At 39.8% G+C, this 24607-nt stretch overlaps 1 protein-coding gene across 5 annotated transcripts in view; it reads right to left on the minus strand.

The window, feature by feature from the left end:
- Positions 1-24607, minus strand: part of LOC119161482 (rac GTPase-activating protein 1) — a 109259-nt gene that overhangs the window by 17452 nt on the left and 67200 nt on the right. For 4 of the 5 annotated variants that reach the window (XM_075879200.1, XM_037413979.2, XM_037413981.2 and 1 more), the window contains 5 exons: positions 24208-24280; positions 23992-24100; positions 17955-18193; positions 10796-10892; positions 2581-2653 (listed from right to left, as the gene is read on the minus strand). In XM_075879200.1, coding sequence (XP_075735315.1) covers positions 2581-2653; positions 10796-10892; positions 17955-18193; positions 23992-24100; positions 24208-24280 — 591 coding nt within the window. The remainder of the gene's footprint in view (positions 1-2580; positions 2654-10795; positions 10893-17954; positions 18194-23991; positions 24101-24207; positions 24281-24607) is intronic. The other variant, XM_037413980.2, reaches the window with a different exon arrangement.

Here is a 24607-nt window from a genome sequence, read left to right on the forward strand (position 1 = left end):
AAATTTTCAGGAACTTTCATCCTAAATGTGGAATGCAATAGAAGAAAACTTTTCATAAGACTTATAAACATCAATTTCCTTAGTTCCACTTCTGGCTCATAAAAATGTAGCATTACAGACAAAAAATCACCATGAAGTATTGTACTAGCTTTCCTCTGTTCTTGCAAGCCATACAAAAAGAGATAGTACAGAGTGAAAATGAAAAAGAGGACCAAAATCTAAACAGTGGATGGAGCAAGCTTAGAGCCCAGCTCACGATCTTCATCATCTTGTTCAAAGGCTGCTTGCAGTATTTTACAAAAAAGCCCTTTGAGCCAAAGGGAAAGAATGTTGTTCAGCTCAGCGGAAAAATAGCATCACTTCGAGAAAAAAAAACGGGTGACAGAAAGCGGAAAAGAGGGGATTATGGGCACTGTTGGTTTGCAAACATTTTCATTTTTTCCGCTCTTAAATGAATCTTAAATGTGTGCTATCAGACTGGCCGAGAGAGCTCCAAACACATCATACATGTACCAACTATTATTCAACACAATAGTACTATGCATGCATCTCTAGCTTATTACACCCATTGTTTAAACAATATGCTATATTTGGGCATTTTAAAGCAAAAAAAAAATGGTACCTTCTGTGAGCAAACTAACTGAATGCATTCAACTAAGTTTATGCAAATGAGTTGTTCACACAAAATAAGTCACAGATTGAAATATACTATCACTAGTTGTGTCTTGAAACACTGTGCGAGCGCAAATAAGGCTGTAGTTGAGGCGAAGAAAAGCTTAAAGCGATAAAAAATCTGAACAGGGGGTGTCGATAGAGCCAAAGTTTTGACTTCCAGTGTTCGTTTTGAGGGCAGCTGCCTTGAAAAAAAAAAAAAAGACCATTTGTAATAAAGTTGCCTCTAACAGTACCTCCTATTCAAGAATTTTTCATCCAAATGAGTGCCGTACCTTCACACTTTTGTTAACGTTGACATGGGTTAATATTAATTGTTATCAAGTTGTTGCATTTACTCAGCTTGCAACTTCTCGGCTCTTTAGTTCCCTTCAGCTGTGGTAGCTGCTTCTGCCACATTAATGTCAATGTGGTGGATTTTAACTGGCTGTACAAGGTGGACCTTGTAAGTCACCTTAGAGCAAGAAAAGAGTGGCCAAGGTAGAAATTCAGGCTAGCTGGTCTGCCACAATGGTACAGTCAGTACAGTGAAATGTGCAGTTATTTGCAGGTTAGCTTGATTTGCACTGTGTGCCTTGCTACACCCATGCTGATTGCATTTTCAACTCTCAATTCAAGTCCATTATTTTGGATATCAACAAAGTGTTGCAGCACATGTGGAGGCAGAGATAGCTCGAGCAAATGTTGGGTGCAGGTGACGTTTTCAAATGGCAGTTATTTGTCTTCCATGTCGCCAGAAACCAACCCGTCAGCAACAATTTTCACATCCAGCCGACTTGCATCACTGCTACCTCCTCATCGACAATGACAAAATCTTCAAAGTGAATTCTCAGGGCATCAGTGCGAGGAACACCAGCGATTTCGTATCAAAGACGGACAAACTAGTCATTGTCTACAACTGTGTTCATGGATTTGGTAAATTCAATATATCTAAAGTACAGAACATTACAAAATGTACATTTCACATAAATAATGATACTACAGCTTTAAATATCAATATAAAGCAGGATTCGTTGTACCTGGGCTCTATACGAACAAATTTGACAGTAGTGCTAAAAAGATGAGGACAAGCAAAAGCAGCACATATATCAAGAGTTGATTATTATAAGAATGTTCTTGTTTTTTCATCATGGAAGATCCCAATAATAAAGGTGTAACAAGCTGGGTGCAATGCATTCTTTAAGAGTACTTCTGAGTGAACTGAGGAATTATACAAGCAGATTAAATCAAAGACGACTCAGAAATGAAATACTGCTGGTGCTAAACTGTGAAATTCCTCAATCGGCTCGCTGCGATTTTATGGACTAACAATAACTGTCTCCACTGGTTAACTTGTAGCCAAGTCTACATTTTGGCTATTTTGATGAAACAACTTCAGTTAGAAAAAGGATCATTGAAACTTACAAGGACAGAGCAAATCATTTCAGTGGGAAATAATATGGCCAAGAAATAATGTGCAAGGTTCACCGTATGGCTGGAATCTATGGGAACACCGGTCAACTGTCATTTTCAGAAACTGCAAGTAGCAGCCCTCTGTAGAAGTTTGAGCTATTCACACATACCACTTATCTCTACGAACTTCCTGTATCTGAGCTTGGCCAATATATTCATAGCTCCTTACTAAACCAACACAATATTTATAAATTAAAGGGGTTGCTCAGGACTATCAAGGGACACAAACCTCACACTAACATTACAGCTCGTGGTCTGGTTCCCAGAAATGTACAACATAAATTATGACACCGACTGGGGCACTGGATTTCCCACTGAATGATGCAGTGAGAAACTATGGCATATCATGCAAATAAAGTATTAAAAACACGAAGTTTCACAAACAACTAAGATTTGGATAATCTAGGTGAAGTCAAATACAAACACACAATATACTAGTAGGTACTAAATGCTTACCTTTTCGGTGTTGTTTGAGAGTTCTTTCTACCGAGAGAACCATAGATTGGACCAAGCAATGTGCTTCCTGGTGCTAAGAAAGGAACAGAAAAACCAATTCGAGGACACGCTAGACTCGCCTTGACAAAAGGTCCACTAACTTTGCTAGCCCAACTGTGAACCAGTTATTCGTGGTGCAAGACACATCTCCATGCATTTTGTAATGGGCAGTATAAAAAGCGAGGACACTGGAAGTACTAGACACCACACAGCGCTGTGTGATGTGTAATACTCGTAATTCCCCGTTTTTTTTTTTTTTTTTGCGCCGTCCATTGAAAAATGCATTACCAATTATAACTAGCCCAAATGACAATTGTTCTGAAACATCCAAAAATGAATGACTGAATGCATTTTGCCCACACCACACATTTCCTGTGGGATGAATACTAATAAGTATAGATTATATACCTGTACAAGCAGACTGCATAACAGCAGCAAACATTGGACAAAAAATGCAGACAAAAAATGCAAACAAGCAAAACAGTAATTAAAAGCCTCGTTACCCATTACATTTCCCATTACCCACTTTTCTTGCTTGAGCAAATTTATTTGTTTTGGATAAGTTTGCTAGAAACAAATACAGTGATGCTACCGAGGTCTGCTGATTTGGAATAATTTTTGGAACTAAAATTTTTACATTTTGGAGCAGGAAAATCTGCATTTTGGAGCACTCTGGGGCAGCAAAATTTTCTATTTTGGAGCAATCCGGAGCAGCTAACTTCACATCCTGAAGGAAAGCAAGTTGCATTTACCGTACATTCAAGGACATGAATAATTATTTTGGGGCTCTTGTTCAGAGCTAGAAATATTTCATTTTATTGCAAACCTTATGGAACCAAACATTTTAGGAGCACTCCCTATTTCAGTTGACTATGCAAAAATAAGGTCATGCTGTTCAGCATTCTGTAAAAACTTGTTCATTGACTATTTTCATAGCAAAGAGACAGAATACTGGTTGATTAAAATAGCACATGAAATAACATTCTAAATACACCCTTGCGGTTATCAGCAGATTTGGTAGATAAACACTATGACATACAATGCTAGCGCTACTGCGGCCCTTGTCCCCGTAAGGTCCATCATGTTGGCGATCTTTTTGAAGGCGTGCGCGCAACGCAGGGTCCGTACCGGCATGGCAGTCGCGATTCGCCAACAAGCACGCAGCTGACGGAGTCGCAACAGCCACAAGTCGGCAGTGTTTCAAGCAGCGTGTCAGCGATGATGTATGCCACGTAAGATTGGGGGGGCGCTTGGCAAGAAGATACCATGAAGGGGTAGCGAAAGAGAGAGAAAAAGGAGTGATCGTTGCGGTTTCAATAATCAAACGTTTCCAAGTCCGCTATTCCGGCACAGTTTCAGAAATTCTCACGGCTCCGTGTTCGTCGTACACTCATCCACAGTTTCCCTCCACAACTGAATTTCGACCTCTGGGTGGTTTAGGAGCCCTTTAAAGGAGTATGGTAGGGTAGGTCGACTAAGAAAGCAAATTTTTATTTCATTACTAAAAAATAATACACACTCCGAGGAGTGAACCCATGCTTTAGCAAGCACGTTATAATGCTCAAGCCCTTTAAAAATGGTACCAGAGATCGCATCCCCTGATAGATATGCGGACTCTTTTCCATCATTGTTTCCGCATTTATGCTTTTTTTTTTAAAAGTAACTATGGCTAGAATGGTTCAATGTATTCACTAGATCTCCCACCATATTGCATTTGTAGCAGAATTATTGTTGTTGGTTGTGAGCCCATTTCACCTGTTTTCTTATACAAAGGCCCATTCTTCTCACAATCAGTTTTTTTGAAAACTTTCCAAACTTGATCTACCTTTCATGAAGAACTACCTAAGCAATTGTGCTCGAATTTTCTGATAATATACCTAATTTCCTTCCAGATAGTCTGAAGCTAAATCTTTGAAAAGCTGTTTAATTTGCAAATAAGAAAAAAGATTGATGGGGAAAGTCTCTTTCCTGGCATCCGACAACTGACGGCAACACGTTTTTTTTTTTTTTTTCTACATAAATTTAAGAGTCACTTTTTATAGATTCAGATTAATACCAATATCATGTCGAATAAGCGCGCCAAATATCACGATCATACAGTTTTTGGTTTTTGAGAAAAGGTACAATAAATTTTGTGCATCAGTCGGACTAATCAGCTAACAAAAATACTGCAATATGTTTTGTTACATGTGGCTCGAAACGAGCTTCATCTGTTTTCTTGAATTTTCTAAAAACAAGCTCTTACTCGCAATGCTTGTTTGATGCGACAATTTCTCGAGCTCTAGGATAACTACAGCTGCAACATCTTTTGCAGCATAAAGCTAAATGCATAAAGCTTGAACTGCTTCAAGCAGGCTCTACAATTTTTTTAACGTGCCTTTCTTCTTGATCATTAGTAGCTGTACAGCAAATGCTGAATTTCAATAGGATGCAAATTAAATTGCTAATTGTTGTAAGTTCTGAAAACTGCCACAAGTTTTTGAATCCTTATTCATTCTGCTTTTGACTCATGCATTAAGCATAACGTTCTGCCCTGTTTATTATTATCTATTGTGCCATCAAACAACAGTAATTAACAACTATCTAAATAATTATTTTATTCTAAGCAAATCTCTGCATTTTTAAAATTGACACAAAAAATGCATATCTATATGCTTGAGGGCAGACTCATCTTAGACTTTTTTTTTGTTTATTTTTTCAGTGATATTGATCAAAGTGCACAGGCTTATGTGGTTTCTGCTACAGATTTCAAATATGTAATTACTGTTCCTGTAACTCATTTTGTTCCTGAAATAACTTAAGTTCACCCCCTAGTGTTTAAGGCCACCATAGAAAAAAAAGTGCTTTTAATTAAACATGATATTTCAGATATGCCAACATAGTATAGTGACTAGAGATTGAAAGCATGCAAGAGGGTTTTTTTTTTGTTTTTTGGACTTTCTTGGTTATTTTACAGCAAAATGAACCTTTCAGTTTCAAAAGTAGTTGGAATCGCGTTACAATTTTGATGAGTATTTAATTAGTAACACTTCTGCTCTAAATTCTGTACAGGTATAGGTTTCCACTGCAAAAAGGAAGGAAAATAGGAAGAAAAGAACGGCAGGGAGGTTAACCAGCATTGCAGCATTGCACAAAAAATTATTGCTGTGCCTGCCCTAGCGGCAGAGATATTGAGGCCTCAAAATTGAACAGTTGTAAATTTACTTTTCTGAGAAAAATGAAAAAAACTGAGAACACCTAGTCTGAGGTTCGAGTACTGCCAGTAGCAAAATGGCATACATAAAAAGATTGCTGAAGAACATATGCGTTCTTGTGGCAGGATCATTTAGTGCCACATGCGGAGCGAAGGATTATAGGTTTGATTATTGGTAACGTAACTTTTTCTTCAAGTTTTTTTTTTTTGTCATATGTTCATAGACATTTTACTTGGCTTGTGTGAATAGTGAATTGTAGGTTCGAAGCAAATAGTGATTTGGTTTGAATAATTTCAAATCGAATAGTATATGTATCACACATTATAAAAAATATTGCATATTTGTCATGACCCAACAAACCTGCACAATACTTTTTAATAATTGAAACAAGGCCTGCGCAAAAGCCATTCATTTTGGTTCAAAAAAAGGGGAAACAACTTTGAATAGTAGCTGGATTTGACTTTTGGTAAAAAGCATGTGATGACCTATAAAACATGCAAGTGATAAAACGTAAAATTAGTCAAGTTTTAAAATTTGCTATACTTGGAGCATATAAGCCGGTATAACAAAAATACGAACTTAATGAATGATGAATCGATGTGAGCATAATATGTTCATTTAACTTTGAATAAGGCTTCGTGGCAGAGTGAATCTTCCCTAAATAAGTGTATTCATGGCTTCACACCCTTTCACTGCAGTGAAACCACCTTTACAAAAAGTTGCATGTGAACATATACACATTTGGGCAAATGTTTTCACAGCTTAGCACACCTCCACCGCCGTGAAACCATTTTTACAAAGGGTTACGTGTAGACTAATGTAACATATATATTAATTAATTTCGAATCCTTTGAAATTCCCGATAACTTAAATTCGAACAGAATATTTGAAAGAATATTGCAGTATTTTAATTCGTTTTGAAGTATTTAAATATTTGCACAAGCCTACATTTTGCATAGTATAAGTGACAAAAATACGTCGGTGAAGTTTTGGTGTACGCCAGCATAAAACACTTTTACAAGAAAAAAAAGAAAGTAAAGAAAAAAAGGAGGGAGAGAGAATGAGATTGCGCTGTCCAAGTCAATGCCTGAGAAAAGCACCTGCGGCACAGAATCTGGCTCGCACAGTTGAAAATGAATCGCACTGACAGAGACATCTTTATCAGTCATGAGGCAGCACTCTTTTACAAGATGTTGCCGAGGCACAGTTCCAAACAGAAGGGTGTAGCGTGTTCAGGAGGGAATAAGCAGAAGGACAGTTATTGTCCTTTTCCAAGCCAATGCAACAAGTGATGAAAAGCTGCCTTCACTGATAATTGGCAAAGCCTAGCTGCTTTCAAAATGCACAACTGCCAAATGGAGTGATCTGTCGTGCCAATAAAAGAGTGTGGATAACAGCAGCTCTGTCTGACGAGTACGTTAGCACCATGGATGGCAATATGGCCAACGATAATAGGAAAGTTCTGTTCGTTGTGGACCATTGTCAAGGCCATGGCAAACTAGATAACTGAGGTATCTGCCGGCGAACATTACTTCTGTGCTGCAGCCGACGAATCAAAATGCGATTGAAGTTGCCCACAAGAGCTACAGAAAGAGCCTACGTCGTAGAATTTAACTAAGGAAGCAAACGAAACAAAGATTACTTGCTAGGAACACTACATCTCCCCTGATGTACTTCGCAGCGAGTTCATATGGTGGCTATTGCCAATTGCTTAGCACAACATGCACTGTCATATGCTGCCGGATGACAGAGGCAGCGACAGATGAATGCACAGAGACTCTACCAAGAGGTGATAAAACTAACCAGTAATAAATAATGCCACCAAAAGTGATGAGACCTTTCACGAGTATGCACTATCAGGGGTGCAACAGCCAAAATGGGACTTGGAGTAATTCTAGGGGCAGCAAAATGCTGCTTTTGGAGCACAAAAATCCAAATTTTAAACAGGTAACAGAAAAAAAATTCTAGTTTTTATAACGAAATTCGAAATTTGGAGCAGTATAACAAAGAAGGCTTGCTTTTCAAAAACAAAAATATATACCGTAAAAACCCGCGTATAGTTCGGACCCGCGTATAGTTCGAGGTGTAACTCGGGGATAGCAAACGTGAGAAAAAACATTTTCACGCGAATATTGTTCGAGGAAAACAGAAAAAATGCATTTATTTGCCTGCAGCAGCTCGATGTGCACAGCGAGTTGTGCAGCTCGTTGCTCCCGAACAAAGTCCGTCAGTTCTCGTTCCACGTCTGGAAATGCTCCATTTTTCGGTCCCCGGAAACTTTTTCTCTTGCCGCAGCATGCAAAAAGGGCTTCCTTCTGCTTCCGCCAACCGCAAATGCTCCGCTCATTCACGCCGAACTGCCGCTCCGCGGCACAGTTGCCGATGGTTTCGGCAGCAGAAATAACTTTCCTCTTAAAGGCAGCCGAGTACTGCCTGCGCGGTCCCGACATGGCTTAAAATCACGGAAGTAAAATTGTGGCCGTCGTGATGTGCGCCAAGTGATTGCAATGGCCACTGTTGCTCGCCTGATGCACGCCTGTACCTGTAGGTCTCTAGGACTAACGCCGCTCACGCTACCACGCCACCTAACGCAGAAGTGCGCAGACACCTGATAATGATGATAGCACCAACCAATGCCGAAACCAAAACTGAATTCGGGCCGAAACTTTTTTGAGATCCGCATATAGTACGGGGCTGAAAATTCGCACCCTAAATTTTAGAAAAAAACCCCGGGCTATACGCGGGTTTTTACGGTACAGTCTACCAGAAAATTTTAAGGTCCATGCGAACACACGGCCAAAAGCCTCTTCGCGACACTTCCGCTACATCAGCGGCGGTCGACAGCACCGCAGTTCCCAAGAAGCACCCCTCCCTTAATCTATAGCCTGTCTCTTTTCTGTCTGGGTAAAAATTATTTTTGCCTTTCACTTTTTAATGCAACGCACTTCTTGTCTATGTGCTTCTGCCTCGACAGCAGTTCATGAGCATAACTGTTATCAGTCGCAATCTTCATCAGAAAGTGACACCTAGCCAATGAAATTCCGTTTGAGGCACGCCGTGATAGCTTTGATCCTGCTAAGAAAATAGAAATGTGAAGGTCATATTGCAGATGAGCGCTTCACGTGAAAACTGCTAACAATGTGCTACGCGACAGTAGAAAATTAATTGAAGGGCCAGTGAACAACAAGACCCATTTCCGGCCTAGCACTGTGGTCGATGGTAGATGGCGCACCACTAGGTGGGGTGAATAGGCAGTTTGGCACGCGTTCGCGTGCCAAACTTTTGTGGTTCGCAAACTTTTGTGGTTGACTATACATACAATTCAATATCATCTAAATCATGCACAGTGCTTATGAGCACTGCTATTTAAATAAAAGCACTAATTTGAACCTGCCCACAGAGCAAGCAATGATGAAACCCTCATTAGCATTAGCAGCACCTTTAAAATCCTTTGACAGACTGTGCAAGTACAAATGTGAATCTGCAAAGCTGGTTACCTTAAAATTTGGGAGATTCGTAAAGCAGTAACTAGTGGAAGTAGAAAAAAAAAGGCATATAGTTTTTGTTCATTGTTTCCGAGGGTTTCAGAAATATCCTACGCAGCCACAAATATTAGTTGTCAATTTTTTAGACATCAGTGACCTTATTAGTACTCCCAATTATGCAGTAAATACAAGACTGAGTAATTTAGGAACTAAATCATTTTAAAATCATCGAAAGGGGGTATTTGCATGCTACTTGCAACGTTGCCTTTCTTGTGGCAGAAGGCATCTTCAGATGTGCACAAACATTAATTACAGCAGTAAATATAAAAATTAACACAATTAATTTCTTAACCAGAGGTGATAGCCGGTCGAGTCAAAATGGGCGAATTCAAGCCCTTCCTACGAATAGGCTATAGCCACTTTGAAATTTTGGAAAGTCGGCCACTGGTAATTACCACGGAGCGATGCAATCTGGTCAATTTAGCTGGCGAAACCAAACCCAACATGCCAAACAGCGCATCTACCATTCACTTCGACAAGGCCCTCAGTGACGACCGTTATGAACCGTCAATTTAGACATTTCGCTTCAAGGCTGCTTATCAGCGCTAGCTTATTCTTCGCCTCCAATGCGAGGGAAACAGTGTCGTCACTGAAGATGTTGTCGAAGTGAATGGTAGATGCGCTGTTTGGTGCGTTGATTTGGGTTTCTCCAGCTAAATTAGGCTTCGCGATGATTACCAGTGGACGCTTTTTCAAAATTTCAAAGTGGCTATGAACTATTCGTAGGAAGGGCTTGAATTGGCCCATTGGACTCGACCGGCTATCACCACTGGTTAAAAAGTTATTTGTGTTAATTTTATGATTACTGCCATAATTAATGTTTGTACCTCTCTGAAGATGCCTTCTGTCACAGGAAGGCAACGCTGCAAGTAGCACGTAGATACCCCCTTTCGATTTTTGAAGAATATCGGACACATTTCTTGAAACACCCTGTATGTGCCTTCAGCACAAAGCTCTCTATACCAGTTGCGAAGCATCACAGTTTACCATGGGTGTGCTTCATTTAAAACTTTTGTTTACAAGCAAAGCCTTTTTCCTTGAAGGCCTGAGGCACTTATTTTTCATTTTCAGACTGTTAAGATTATATAAGTACACAAACTTTCTAATAATAGTGGAAAAGCAGCAGATGTTTTCTGGTATGGAACTCCAAGAAGTATGAATTAAACAAATGACAGAGTTTGAATTAGAAGGATTTTTAAATACATTGAAAGAATAGAGGGCCAACCAAAAAATTGAATTTTGTTTGCATTAACTAAAAGTATATATTATCAGAGTTTGAATTATCACGAGTTTACTGTAAAGGGGTCTGCTAAAATGCCCCAGCAATCAGAGGCAATAACGAGAGATATTTAAATGATAGGACACACTTTTTTGCCCAATATATTCACTTAGAGTCTAAACAAATGAGAAGGCTTGCACTACTGATAATTAACTTGCCAGCTCTTATCTCAGGGGTGCCAATATCCTCATCAGAGTCCACATCCAACAGTTGTTCCCAATAGTCTGCCGGCACAGTCATGAGAGCTTCCATCACCTGAAAGCATGAAAAGCAGCGAGTCTCAAAAGCCTGTACCATGCAAAATGCCTTCATAGCCAAGTGCTTGTGACTTGCAAAATTTGTTATACTTTGCAACAACTTATCTTGACATGGGAGCGAAGGCTACAAAAGCAGACCTTCCGCACACTCGCGTTGCTCCGCAAGTAGTGTGGCAGCTCACAGCCGATTACGGCAATGCTCGCTAACATTGTTGATGTGTTTTAAGGGGGCACACTGTTCTTTAGGACCAAAAAGTGACAAAAAAATTCATAATTTTTCATACTGACACATTTGATTCCTGCAAGTATTTTTCTATCTCTATGCAAATTTTTACCAACCAGGAAGTGGTATTATTTTGTAATGTCATTCTGAATGCAGGTGCTGCATTACAAAATGCAGAACCTTCAAAAAATGGGGAACCTACTTCAAGGCTTCTTTATAATTAACCAGCACCTTGTGTCAAGCTCTTTTACCAATTTGAGAGCGCCTTTATGAGCATTGCAAAACATGCACACCATGAATGGTGTTTTTTGAAGAAACTAGGTGTTGCCAGTTTTTTTCCATTTTTCTCAGAAAAGTAAATTTAGGACTCTTCAATTTTGAGGCCTCAACATCTTTGCAGCTAGGGCAGGCACAACAATAATTCCTTTTGCAATGGAAACCTGTATGTGTGTAGAATGCAAGTAAGGGAGCAAAATTTAGAGCCCAAGCTTTTTTAATTAATTACTCATCAAAATTGTAACACAATTCCAACTGCTTTTGAAAATGGATAGTTCATTTTGCCGTAAAATAACCAAGAAAAGCCTAAAAACAAAAACTTTTACATGCTTTCAATCTCTAGTCATTATACTATGTTGGCATATCTCAAACATCATGTTTAATTAAGCACTTTGTTTTTCTATGCTGGCCTTAAGGGGAGATGCGGGTCGAAAATTGCCAGTTTTTTTTTTTTTTTTCAAAATTATCGATTTTTTATTTTTGCCTGTTTCGATAAGATTAATACCTCTACTGTTATGAAAAAAAAATAATACAGGTCGAGACCTAACTGTGAATGCTTTAAAATTGCATCTAAAGAGCACAGGGTGCCTATTAAAGGTCTAAAGTGTGCAGTCTTCGAGCACCTTGCCGCCGATAATGTGCCTCCGCTCGCCATTGTTCATCGCATGAGTCGAAGATTCGAGCTTCACTCTTCAAACACCAACAGTTTCTCTCGCTAATGCAGCGCAAGAAATAATAAAAATAAGCACTCTTCTGCATGTTTTTTGAGCGCCGCGACTGGCTTATCACATGGTACGAATCGGGGACCGCCATTGGCCGCTGCGCGCCTGTATGTGCTGTGAAACCTATTTGCGGGGTCCATGTCTTGTCGAGCAGCGCAGCTGAACAATGTTTTTTTCATGTAATTATCTCCGTTATGAATGAAAAAAAAAACAAGCTTCGCTTGCAAGTGAAGGCCGTTGTGCGGCACGCTCTGTAGGAATAGGCTACGAGCAGCTGGTTCGATTTGCGGCAGTTGTTGGCTTGCAAAAGCCAATGCATGCAAAGTCATTCACACTCGTCAGCCGGAAAGTTCTTGATGCGGGAATGGATGACGTCAGCGCCAATCTTGAGAGGTCGAAAGAGCTCGTGGTGAGAGAACTTAGCTGGGACGACATTGCCATTATGTACGATGGTATGTGGCACAAGCATGGCTGCAAAATGGTATGACACTGGACTTAGTTTAGATTTCGCAGTCCTGTCGAACTTCTTCCTAGCTTGCAGTTGGCACAAGGCTCTGCCAGATGGAGAGGAAGTTTGGCAAGCGTTTCATGGCCCTGTCTGTGAGCGAAATGTTTGTGAGGAGTTGGCTCGAAAAATCAGAGGGGGACAAACTCGCAGTGCTGGCTTACTTTAGTCGCAGTGGCCACTACAAGAAGGATTGTTCTTTTTGGTGTGCAAATTTCATCTGATTTAATAGTATTTTTCATAAATAAAAACTCATTTTAACTTTAAAACTCATTTTTCTCAAAACACAAATTTCGCCATTTTTTCCAATGTGCCCCTCCTTTTTCGGGCACTTCTAGTGCTCGGATCTGCATGAAATTTTGCCCAAATTTTTTCCAATGTATGACAAATGCAATTATATAGTATAAATTTCAATATTTTATTGTATAATAAAAAATTGTATGAATACCTTTACTAGGGTAGGTGTAATATGGACTTTCTACGTCTATTATTTTTCACGCATATTACATATTTTGTATGTGCTTCGTAATTAGTTATTTGCACTCTACACTTTATTTGAAGCATTAAAGCTATGAATGGTAAAAAATCACAGAAGTTTAGGGATGAAAAGAGGGGGGCAAAAGGGTGAAGGTTTTCACTTTGTCATGTTGCAGAGCTAAAAGTGTGCAACTTGCAAGAAAACCAATTATGTATATATTTGAAATCGGCATAAAAAGTTCCATAGACAGATCAAGTTTCATTGCTCTAGGGTGAATATTAAAAAAAAAGTGTCTTCAAGTAGCACCTCCTCTTAGACAATGCAGGTGAACTTAAGTTATTTTAAGAATGAGATGAGTAATAGGAAGACTAATTAAATATTTGAAATCCGTACAAAAACTGCATAATCCTGTGCATTTTGATCAAGAGCACCGAAGAAATAAACAAAAAAACGTCTAAGATGAGCTTGCCCCCTTAAGAAACGTGAATGGGAGAGATTGACTGTTCATTGTACATTTAAGTGTTATATTACAAGTATATTTTTCTTAGACAACTAAACGGCATGTTTGCGGCCATTACTGAACCACTACGTCACAGATGCAGAGTTTAACTTGGGAAACTGGTGTGCTGAAAAGGCGGCGCTGTCTAAGAAATTGAAAGGAAGGTATTTTTGTAAAGTGAACAATAACTATTTTTTACCCATAACTTTCTGCAACTGTTCAGTCTTGTAATGAATAAAACAGTCGCTATTCAGCAAGGGCACTCTGAAAACTATCAGTAAGCCTAAGTACTAATTTTTAGTGAAGTGGCAGGCATGCGCTTCGGTTCTGTAGCTTCTACGGTGCTGTGAAGGAACGTTGTCGCCGAGCATAGATTGCTAAATTTGATTTAAGGATAGTGTATCATTACGCTTTCAATACATCGGTATAAGATTGACCAATAGAAGCAAATTCTTTAAACTTGGATGCCTTGTGGACATCGCATCTGAGAGCAATATTGTACCTTTCATGGATGGAAGCGAGTTTCAGTCTATTGGAGCAGCTCAGGGAGAAAGAATAATGCAGTTTTGGAGTGCCTTTGGAGAGATAAAAGGGGAGTTTTGGAGACATGCAAGTTAGTTTTCAAGCAGATTTCTAGGGACACGACACACATCACTGTAAATTAAAATTTGATTCATATGCCGTGGGGATCAGGAGCACTGTAATGGTTCAGAACAACTCGAGTTCAGCGGTCCGCACGTCACCTTTCACGAGATTACCTTGCACTACAGGGGCATTAGACGAGGGTTTCCATCTCCTCACTATAAAGTTAATAGAGCCGAATCTGTCACGCTGCGAATGCTCCAAACGGATTCTTACCCCTCAAAAAGCTTCTCGAGTATGGTACATGCGGAGATGGACCCAACATGCCCCAACTGCGGACAAGTTAGCGCATTGAAACACATGCTCTGGCAATGCCCTGCGTTGCATGACTGCTGTCAAGTAGCCTGGTGGACCGCTGCTACCAATGACCCAAGCTATGACATCCAGCTCCTGGCTGTACGGAAGGCCCGTGAGAGGGCGAAGAAGCTCGGCCTCCTCGTCCCAACATGGGTCTAGCCAGGAGTTGGATGTATATGCATCTCATTCTCTTTCTTGTGGTTTCTACTAAGAATTCTATACTGATGACACAACCAGACTTATTCCAAATTTATAAATATATAACATCAAAGCTGAAAGTGCACTAACTAAAGAAAACAAGACAATCGATGCTTTAGATAGATACCACACTTCGGATGAATAAAAACTCTGTCAAAATAATAAAACATTAGAAATACCGTATTTACTCGCGTAATCCTCACACTTGCATGATTCTCGCACCCCCACATTGCCCAACAAAAATACGATTTCTTTTTTTTCCTCGAGTAATTATTGCACCCCCGAAAACTGCCACAATAAAGTCGTCTGCTCGTTCCAGCCAAAGATGATGACAGCGCGCGCCATCTCGCGCTATCTTTTAAGCATCAAGCATACTATTGCACGGATTTTCAATTGAATCCAAGCCAAGCAGAAGTGGCCAGTGCGTGTTGCGGCGTGTTTTGTATGCTGTGTCGGTAATTGTGGCACGTTATGGGGCGATACTGAAGCTACACGGCTGCTTCAAGTTGCAAGTGATAGATTATGCACTGATTGATATGTGGGGTTTAACGTCCCAAAACCACCATATGATTATGAGAGACGCCGTAGTGGAGGGCTCCGGAAATTTAGACCACCTGGGGTTCTTTAACGTGCACCCAAATCTGAGCACACGGGCCTACAAGATTTCCGCCTCCATCGGAAATGCAATATAGATCATGCACTAAACAACGGCAACAGGGCCGCCGTTAGGCCCTTCAGAGTCTACGAGTTTTGTGTTCGCTACTGGTGACGCCAGCTGAAAGCCACTAAGACGCGTTGGGCCCGTTGTATGCCTAAAACTGTGATTGATGGTAAACTTTATTTCTTCAGAAGGAAACTGCAGACGATTATGTTAAATAGCCATCAACCCAATATTGACGTCCTATGTTTACCTTTTGAGGGCTCCTGTTGAGCGACAAACACTACCACTACGCCCGCAACGCCCACAAGCTTTGTGTATGGCATTCTAATTCTCGACTATTTGCTTCCACTTTTTGTGTCTCAAATAAATCTTGCCTTGTGTTGAACCTCTGCTTTTATTGTTGAGGTAAGTCTTAATTAGTACTTCTTAAAGCTTGCTGTTAATTTCTGGTGTGAGAATCCAGTTTTGTGGCCACTTCCGTTTTCTTTTTCGCTCTGTACGTTTTCGTGGAAAGTTTTCCCCGCGTAATTCTCGCACCCCCCAACTTTGTATCGGTTTTCCGGCAAAAAAAAGTGCGAGGATTATGCGAGTAAATATGGTATGAATAAAACACTGCATCTCACAGGAACAGCAACTGAAGACTAGAGATGAGCTATTAAATGTTACCTTCATTTAAAACCCGATAACTCTCTAAAATGAATTTAAAAAGCTTATGCTCTGGTCATTAAAGCACCACATCTGACATGAGAACCGCAAGCAAAATAGAGACAAGCAATGCACTCGAGATTAGACGCGCCAAATTGGGGGGGGGGGGGTATGTGCATGCAATACCCCCCTCCCTCCCCCCGAACTGCTTGTTCGACCTGCTGTTGAATGCCCATGCAGAGAGGAAACTCGCCCCTTCAGCAACAGCCGTCGTGATCAGAGGCACGCACGCTATTTCGTCAACCATCAGTGTGCCACTTGTATACCCTTGTACATTCCAAGCTCTCAATGTGGAGAGAGTGAAAAAAAGCATTTCCCCTTGGAGCAGCTGTATTCTCTTACACCAGTGTTTTGTAGAGTAACGCGATATCGAATTCAAGAGATTTATCTGTCAGCATTCCTGCATATAACATTACAATTTATTACAATTTTTCTTTCAGTTTTTAAAGTTGGATCATCTCCATTGCAGGGCGTGTGATGCACTTGACGGTTCATTCACTCATTCATTCGTATCCCTTCACTCAGCTCCTTATTTCAGACAAAATGTCTTGAATACAAGGGCAAAATGCAGACGTGCACTGTCTGACAGGGCCCTAGCATCTTAGGTTGCTCAGCAACAGTGCAGCAAATTTTCGCAACACCACTGTTGTCTTTATATTTTGACTAACAGCTTCACTGTTAAAAAATAGAGTCGTGTAAAGGTCTGCACACAAATGCCACCTTAACAAGATTCACACATTTTCTTCACGAGGTGCAAGACTGGTGCACGGTATTAAGACCATGCATGGTGTGAGAACAATACATGAGCGGAAATACGACGTGACCAAAACTACACGAGATATGGATCCGGCTACATCCTTTCTGTATCCAACGCTTGTTGCTCAGTCGATAAGACTGCGAAATTTGACGTTGGGCATGCCGATTGCCATTTATGCACAGTTTGGAGTGGCAGGTCTACCCATGATCTTAAAGTAAGACTCTGCAACATTTTTTTGAACCTGGTCAGGAAACGCTGCCGACAGGTAGTCAAGGCTCCTGAAAACACACGAGCCAAATATTATAGCGCAGCACATGTCCTGAAATTTACAATAAATTCTCATCAAAATCAGCAAGAAATCGCTTTCTCTTTTTTCGACAAATGGTGCTGCATACTTAAAGATCGCTGTGTCCGAGGCCCTAGGAATTCCATTAGCTGATTTGAGCATGGTGTGCTCGGGAGTTACTGGGGCCGCCACAGAAGGCGCGACCTGTCCGCGTCGTCACACTGAAAAGCCGCATGTTCAAAGAAAAAAGGAGAGAGATAGAAAAAGTGCTCATGGTCAAGAGACACGCGTGAAGCATTTTATTCCTCCATGCCAAGCCTCCCTGTTTAGCTTTTAGCTCTTTCGTCAGGACGAGAGAAAGCCATTGCAGCATGCGACAAATCTTTAATTCGACTTGTACAGGACGAATTCCCAAAATCTTTGTGGCGGTCACTTCCTGAGGCAATTAACTCCTTTACTAAATTCATTTATGGCTACTTGAAAAAGTGTTGGAGGGCCTCTTTAATATAGTGTTGAGTTACTGCGGCGCCAAGAGCATGAAAACGGGAAGGTAGGTAAGAGACAACACAAGTGCTGATGAACAACCGTGTGCAAATTTATAGCAACGAACATATATCAGTGCTGCTACATAAAATGATTGGAGGATAAAAATGTGGCCATCACACTTTTTTCACGCCCTGCCACCCACATTGCATATTCAGAGCTGCACAACGGGAACAAGAAAGAAAACATGCACAGCAGGAATTCCTGCAAAAAAAATGCATTTCTACAGATAATTGCAACAAAGTAATTAGCCTTTATAGAGTTTCACCTGTGCCTGCTGCTCAGTTTCTGCCAGCAAGTTGGCCACTGCAGTCATATCATTTGAAGAAAATCCCACAACAGTTGGTCCAAAGACACGTGCCAAGTTACTGATAGGCATCTTTGTCTGATGATGGCTGGCCACATTCTGCAGGTGGAGCACCAGCGCAGCCAGTGTGTCTCTGTTTGGCTGTGGCAGCTGCATCACTGCCTGCCACATGGCCCACACGCGGTCTCCGTCATCTACTTCTGTGCCGCCCAGAAAAAAAAAAAAAAAAAACATCAGCATCCGCATACCAGTACAACCAAGTTTGTTGGGCAAATATGAGAAGAATATCTAACGTCTTGGATCAGAGAAAAAAAATATGAATCAAACAATATTTCTCAAATATTTTTTTAATACTTCAAAGTAAAACTACAAAAAAAAAAAAGGTTTGAGAGGATTCAAAGCATATGTTATTGAGATAGCAACATGAAAGTGTTTCTTTTGGCTAGCTTGATCAAGCACTGGTGGGTTGGTGTTTTATAGTTATCAAGAATGAGGCCATGCAGAGGCTGAATTGTATATATGTACATGATTTGGTGCAACCAAAGTGTTGCCGACAACACTTCACACATGAAATGCAAAGATGCTATTTTTTCAACCTCTTCTTCTCGATCTTCATAGAAAGCGCAAAACTACACACGGACAGCAAGAAAGAAAGACACACATTTATTAGGCTCTCTTTCTATTTCAGCTTCTGCGGAAGCTCAACTGGTGTGGTGGAGAAGGTGTGCTCCCTTCGAGTCCAGAGCTCTAAATCTGCTTTGTAAAGCCAATATATAAGTTTAGATGCTAAATAGTTTCGGTGGTTAAATTTCTGAACTTCCTGCCCAAATTTAGATTCAAATAAGCATAAGTTGAGCCCTTATCTCTGCCACATTAATTTTTTTTCATTAATACACTTGCGACTGTAACAGAGCTTGAAAGGCAACTTTGCCGCAACACGAGAATGTAATAGGGCGAAGCATGTTGAAATTTTGAAAGGGCCACTGCCGATGAGGCGTTGACTAATTGTCTTTGGGAAGTTCAAACTGTTTGAATAGTAATGTTGCAGTGCAAATCAAATATTCAATAATATTTAAAAAGCATTCGAATTTCGGGCATTTCCACAGCTTTATTAATTAGCCTATATGAACTTGCCAACATAGAAAATGAATAAGGTGAAGCTTTTTGTTTTTTTTACAGACAAGAATTTGTATTGCGTTAGTACCAGCTTTATAAAAAAAAATGTTGAGTGCTTCAGCCTAGGAAAGTTGGGAAGGTGAAAATGCAAAAGTATTTTAAAGAAGCCCACAGTACCGCATAATCAGTAATAGTGGATATTATTGAACTAATATAATAGTAACCTGTTACAACCATGCAATTAGTACAAGGCTTATAGGTGAGCTTAAAATTAATGTTGCATCAGGAACCGATGAAATAGGTTCTGTCGAGTTGAAATTGATATCACCGCTCATTTCGATGTGTTGGCTTATACTATAAACTTCACCCCCACTAACGGCATATTTCCTGAGCAGCCACAGGTTGCAATAGTCACTGCAGTACATAAAAGTGGTGATATAGATATTTAAGCGAACTATTACCCTATTTCTGTGCTTCCAATATTAAAAATTTTTGAAAGGGGAATTTCGCATAGACTTTCATCCTTTTTTGATAAGCATCAAATAATAACAAAAAGTCAGTATGGTTCTCAAAAAATGCTAGGCCTGCGCATAAGGTGCAGCACAGTCACAGCGAAAGCTAGAAGAGTGGCCTTTCAGAGACTTTTGTAAACACTCATTAGGTATATACTACTACAATCACACTTGCTTGATACCCATTATGGCATTATAAAGAAAATTTTTTTGGTAGTATGCTAGCATTCGCTATGCCATTTTTCGTCATTTTTCTGAGAAGTGTGGTAGCCACTAAACACTTTCAAGGAAATTTGTGCCAATTGCTCATGCAGTGGCTGACGACGATGACGAATTATGGCTAACTTGGCATGCGCCACAGTTAATGGGTGAACAAGAACAAGCTTTTGCAATGGGTTGGAGCATTGAATGACCCATTCGTTATGCTTTTGCATTGTACAACAACAGGTTGTTCTTTCGCTGTTTTCAAACGCTTTCAAAAGCTTTTGCAATGGGTTGGAGCATTGAACGACCCATTCGTTATGCTATTTGCATTATGCAACAACAGGTTGTTCTTTCACTGTTTTCAAACGCTTTATAAGTTACATTAATGCAATTGCTTTTCCCCACATCAAGCCTGCCTAAATAAAGTCTGCCAACAAGTCCCAAGCACAGGAGTGGCTCAGTGGTAAAATACTGGGCTGGCACCCAGTGGATCCGGGTTCGAGCCCCACTTTGTCGGTGGCACGTGACCAGAGTTGTGTTCTCATAACAGCTTTCGCTGTAAAAAATAAATCAACTGAACAAGCGCTACTGTATATCAATGATAAGATAATCGAAAATATAGAAAAAAAATACACACTTGGGCTCTTTTTCAATCTTCAGAAGGCATTTGACACCATACAATTCAGACTACTGATTAATAAATTATCCAGGCATGGGGTGCATGGAGTCGCACTACAGTTGTTAAAAAGTTACTTGGAAGATCGCTACCTGTTTTTACAAATCAACAACACAATATCTACAAAAATAAAATTAAACCAAGGACTGCCCCAAGGGTCCATACTGCCCAGTATTGCTATTTGCTTATATAAATGATATTGTCGATATACCTCATTCCCCTAAACTTATTATGTACGCTGACGTTACAATGCTTTCTTTACATCATACAATTTATTATCACTTGAAATAAGCGTAAATAACAATCTAAGCCACCTTGCAAATTGGTTAAAGCAGAATTACCTGCGCTTAAATGTGAAAAAAGAAAAAAACAACCCATATGATATTCCGACCTATAAATAAACCTATCATTAACATAACTGTAAAATTTGAAGGAAATTGCATCGCACATGTTGGGGAACAAAAATTTCTTGGCGTGTGGTTTCAGGAAGAATTAAACTGGAACACACATGTGAACCATCTAATTACTGCGTTAGTACGATAGTTGATTGTTTCATTAGAACAATGTACTTAATTCCACTAAGGTTAAAAAAAGCATGTACTGCAAGCTTTTCCATTCCAAAGTGACTTCTGGGATGCTAGTCTGGGGAACATCGCAAAGAAATTGCCAAAAGCTAATAAATATACAAAAGAAAATACTGCATTCTTTTGAAAAATACAGAAAGACATACAAGACTTACAAACTGCTCCATTATTCATTAAACATCCCATGCTCAAGGTGGATCAATTATATTACTTTAAATTGCTGCAGTTAATTCAAAAGGACAAGTTATACGAGGAAAGTTGCACTGAAACATTACACTACCATTAGCGAGAATAAAAGAAGAAAGCACTCAAAACAAGAACCAATTATGGAAAACAATGTATTGCATATCAAACACCTCACGTGATAAATGCCTTTGCAGATAAATTGAATTTTAAGGCAAGCCAAGCAGCCTTCAAAAAACAAACAGACAATTTGTTAGTAACCGCTGGTATACATTATCAAAACTATTAAGTGGAGTTTCATGCCGATATCAATCTTTAAATCATTTATTAATTTGTATTTTGACTGTAGTATTGTACAGTTTAATCTCGGTGGATCCGAATGCACTTTCTATTCGTCACTGTCGGAACGTTTTTGTAAATTTCACTTGGTTATTATGTATCTCTACGTGAGTGATGTCTAATTTTGCAAATGAGCTATGTTGACTTATTATCTTTGTTTCTGAGTGAATTTTTGTATGTACACTTGCAAGCTACTTGTAGTCAAGTTCTATGTAACCAATGTACTGATGTTTGTTTTTGACTGTGCTCATATCGAAGGTTGCCATGAACTGCAGAGGGACAGGGGCCTTTGTCGGGCTGATTGCCTTTAGCCCTCACCCCCGAATAGTTGTATTCTGTAATGTACTTATTGTAAATAAGTACTCCTACACTTACAGTCTCGTGCACTCTTTTCACACAATGAAAATAAAGGGAGTGGATGGTAGGTCACAGTGCATTTTCAATTGGAATTATGAAGTTGGCAATTCAGCAGGCAAAAACAAAACAAACATCAAGGAGCACAACTGCCATAATTTTCAGAGGCATCCAAAATGAGGAAGTGTTGTTATATATCAGTCATCAATCCACATTGTTACGTGAGTATGGGGGCTGTGTTTGCTGCGATAGCATACATGATGCACATATGCTAATGAATTCAGCACAAATAACACCACTGCAATCGCTTTCAGAAACACTGTAGTTCGAGCCTTTGCAGAGTTATGCAATATCGGACTCAAGAGAGTTAGTCGCCAGTGTTACTCTGTATAACATTACAATTTGTTGCTATTACATATGATGCTTCGCCCTTGCGCCTACTAGTAGCGTATGGCCATTTCGCCAGTGAATATGGCCAAATTTTATCCCCGCACGAAAATTACCAGAGGCAGCTTTTTGGAGGAAAGATTAAGCGGAAAGACAGGGAGGTTAGGTTTCTGTAAATCTCAAAGCGGCAATAGGCTCTTCACAGGAAGGACTTCAATATTTTTTTTTTTTTCATTTGACCTGACCACCAGTTTCCTCTATGAAGTTTAAGTTACTTCACTGTAATTACAATGCTCATTTCACAAAGTTAAAATTAATATCTTTAGTCATCCTACAATGTGTACCACTGCAGTAAAAATTGTGAAGACAGCAAGAAAATAACACACTTCCCTCAAGTTGGAGCTTTTCGGATATTTCCTCGAAATTTCAGTATAACGAAGTAAACAGCAGCTTTGCCATGTTTGCACATCATGGTAGTATATGCAGAATGCATGATCACTGGCAGACATTACCGTAAATGTCAGGGAAATGTCACTTGACGGAAGTTTAACACTAAACCGATAGTTGAAAGAAAATTTTCTGCATAGTTGTCAGCCCTCTTCTCCCCGTCGCTTTTCAATTGCTACCATCTTGTTGATGTTCCCAACTGTCCCAAGCTTCTACAGCAATGTTAGCGACACTAATCATCAGAGCCAAAACTGGGCAACCCTTATGCTTCGCCTTCAGAAGTTTGACGCAATATATCCTGTCCCTAGTGGGCATTTCAACCACTGAATGAATACTTTTTATAGTATGATGCACCATAATTTAAACTCGAGAAGTTTAAATTATGGATTACTAAAATGTAACGAATATGCTGGAAGTGGCTTGTATGACTGGAGCTTTCGCATATGGCTGCATTCTGTGTAAAAGGTAGCATGCTTTAAACTACGAGCAATTACGTGCGTGATATATTTTCAAACTTGCTAACACCCACTATGCGGTCTTGAGGAAATTTGTGCACTAACGCGAGTGCCTTTTGTAATGGGTGATCAGGTCTAAACTACAAGGTAGTTATGATAATAATCTATTCTGATGCCCGATGGCAATGTACGTTTGTACCACACAATATTACTGCAAAATTACATGTATTCTGAAGATGCATTCATGCTTTATAAAGCATGAATGTTATTGACTATCCATGAACAGCTCACACAAATAAGTTTTGGTTACAAGTGGAAAGATGATGGGGGAAGGGCATGGATAGAAACCTGCCTTTCAATAGTTGATAGCAGCAAACTAATTAAAAAAAAAGGAAGGGTTACTTTTGTTGCAGAACACAGACCTAGCATCTTCAGACTTTCATCTCTCCAAACCAATAGCAGAAAGCCTTCAGCTATAAAAATTTGATGACACATGTAGAGACAAAGCAGCAGCTGTGATTCGAGTGAAACAGTACATGCAATATTTTTGTTTTATAAAAGCATTTTATACACAAGTCTTCACAAGTGCAGCACTGTTATGACTTCGAAAGGGGGACCATACTCACTAGTTCAGCTGCAAGATTTTGTTCTAGTTGTTAGTGTATGAAGTTGGAGTGTTCTACAGTTTGATGTCACGAAATTATTTTTCCAAATGGCTTTTTCAGAGGCCTGTGAGCTTACGTGCTGCATTGACGAACGTTTTCCACAGAGACTTGACGATGAGAGTTTCACGTAGGGACCGCAGGAAATCCTTCAGTACACCACACACAGCGTGAATGTCAGCCTTTGACTAGAATAAAAAGTTGTGTGTGAAGTAGAATTACAAAGCTACTAGCATGCCTTAAAAAAAGAAGAGGAAGAAGGAAACTGTCAATGTAGAGAAAATTAAAAACATACCATGTTGGGTACACCCTTGCCTCGTTCGAACTGCTGTCTAAGTTCACGCACTTCTCGTTCTGCCCCAGGTATTCTGTGCAAGATAAGCAGTAAGAAAACTTAACGGAAATGGCAACACACTGTCATACAGACACATGTAGAAAAACACCGTATTCTCATCCTGTCCACAGCAGTGGAAAAGCCATTCGACCTAAGGAGTGCCTGACATACATCAATGAACCGAATATTGTCTCAAGTTTCAACTGAAGCCTTGAACAGTGGAGTTGGTTTTATGAGCACCAATCAGGCATTCAATCTAGCATTCGGCAAATTGGTTTCATAAAATTAAATCGCTTTTCCTGTGGACAAGGCCATACCTACCATTTAAACTAGCAACAGGCAATATGCATTCGGCAGGCTT

The sequence above is a fragment of the Rhipicephalus microplus genome, chromosome X (genome assembly GCF_043290135.1).
Source record: "Rhipicephalus microplus isolate Deutch F79 chromosome X, USDA_Rmic, whole genome shotgun sequence".
Classification (NCBI taxonomy): Eukaryota; Metazoa; Arthropoda; class Arachnida; order Ixodida; family Ixodidae; genus Rhipicephalus; species Rhipicephalus microplus.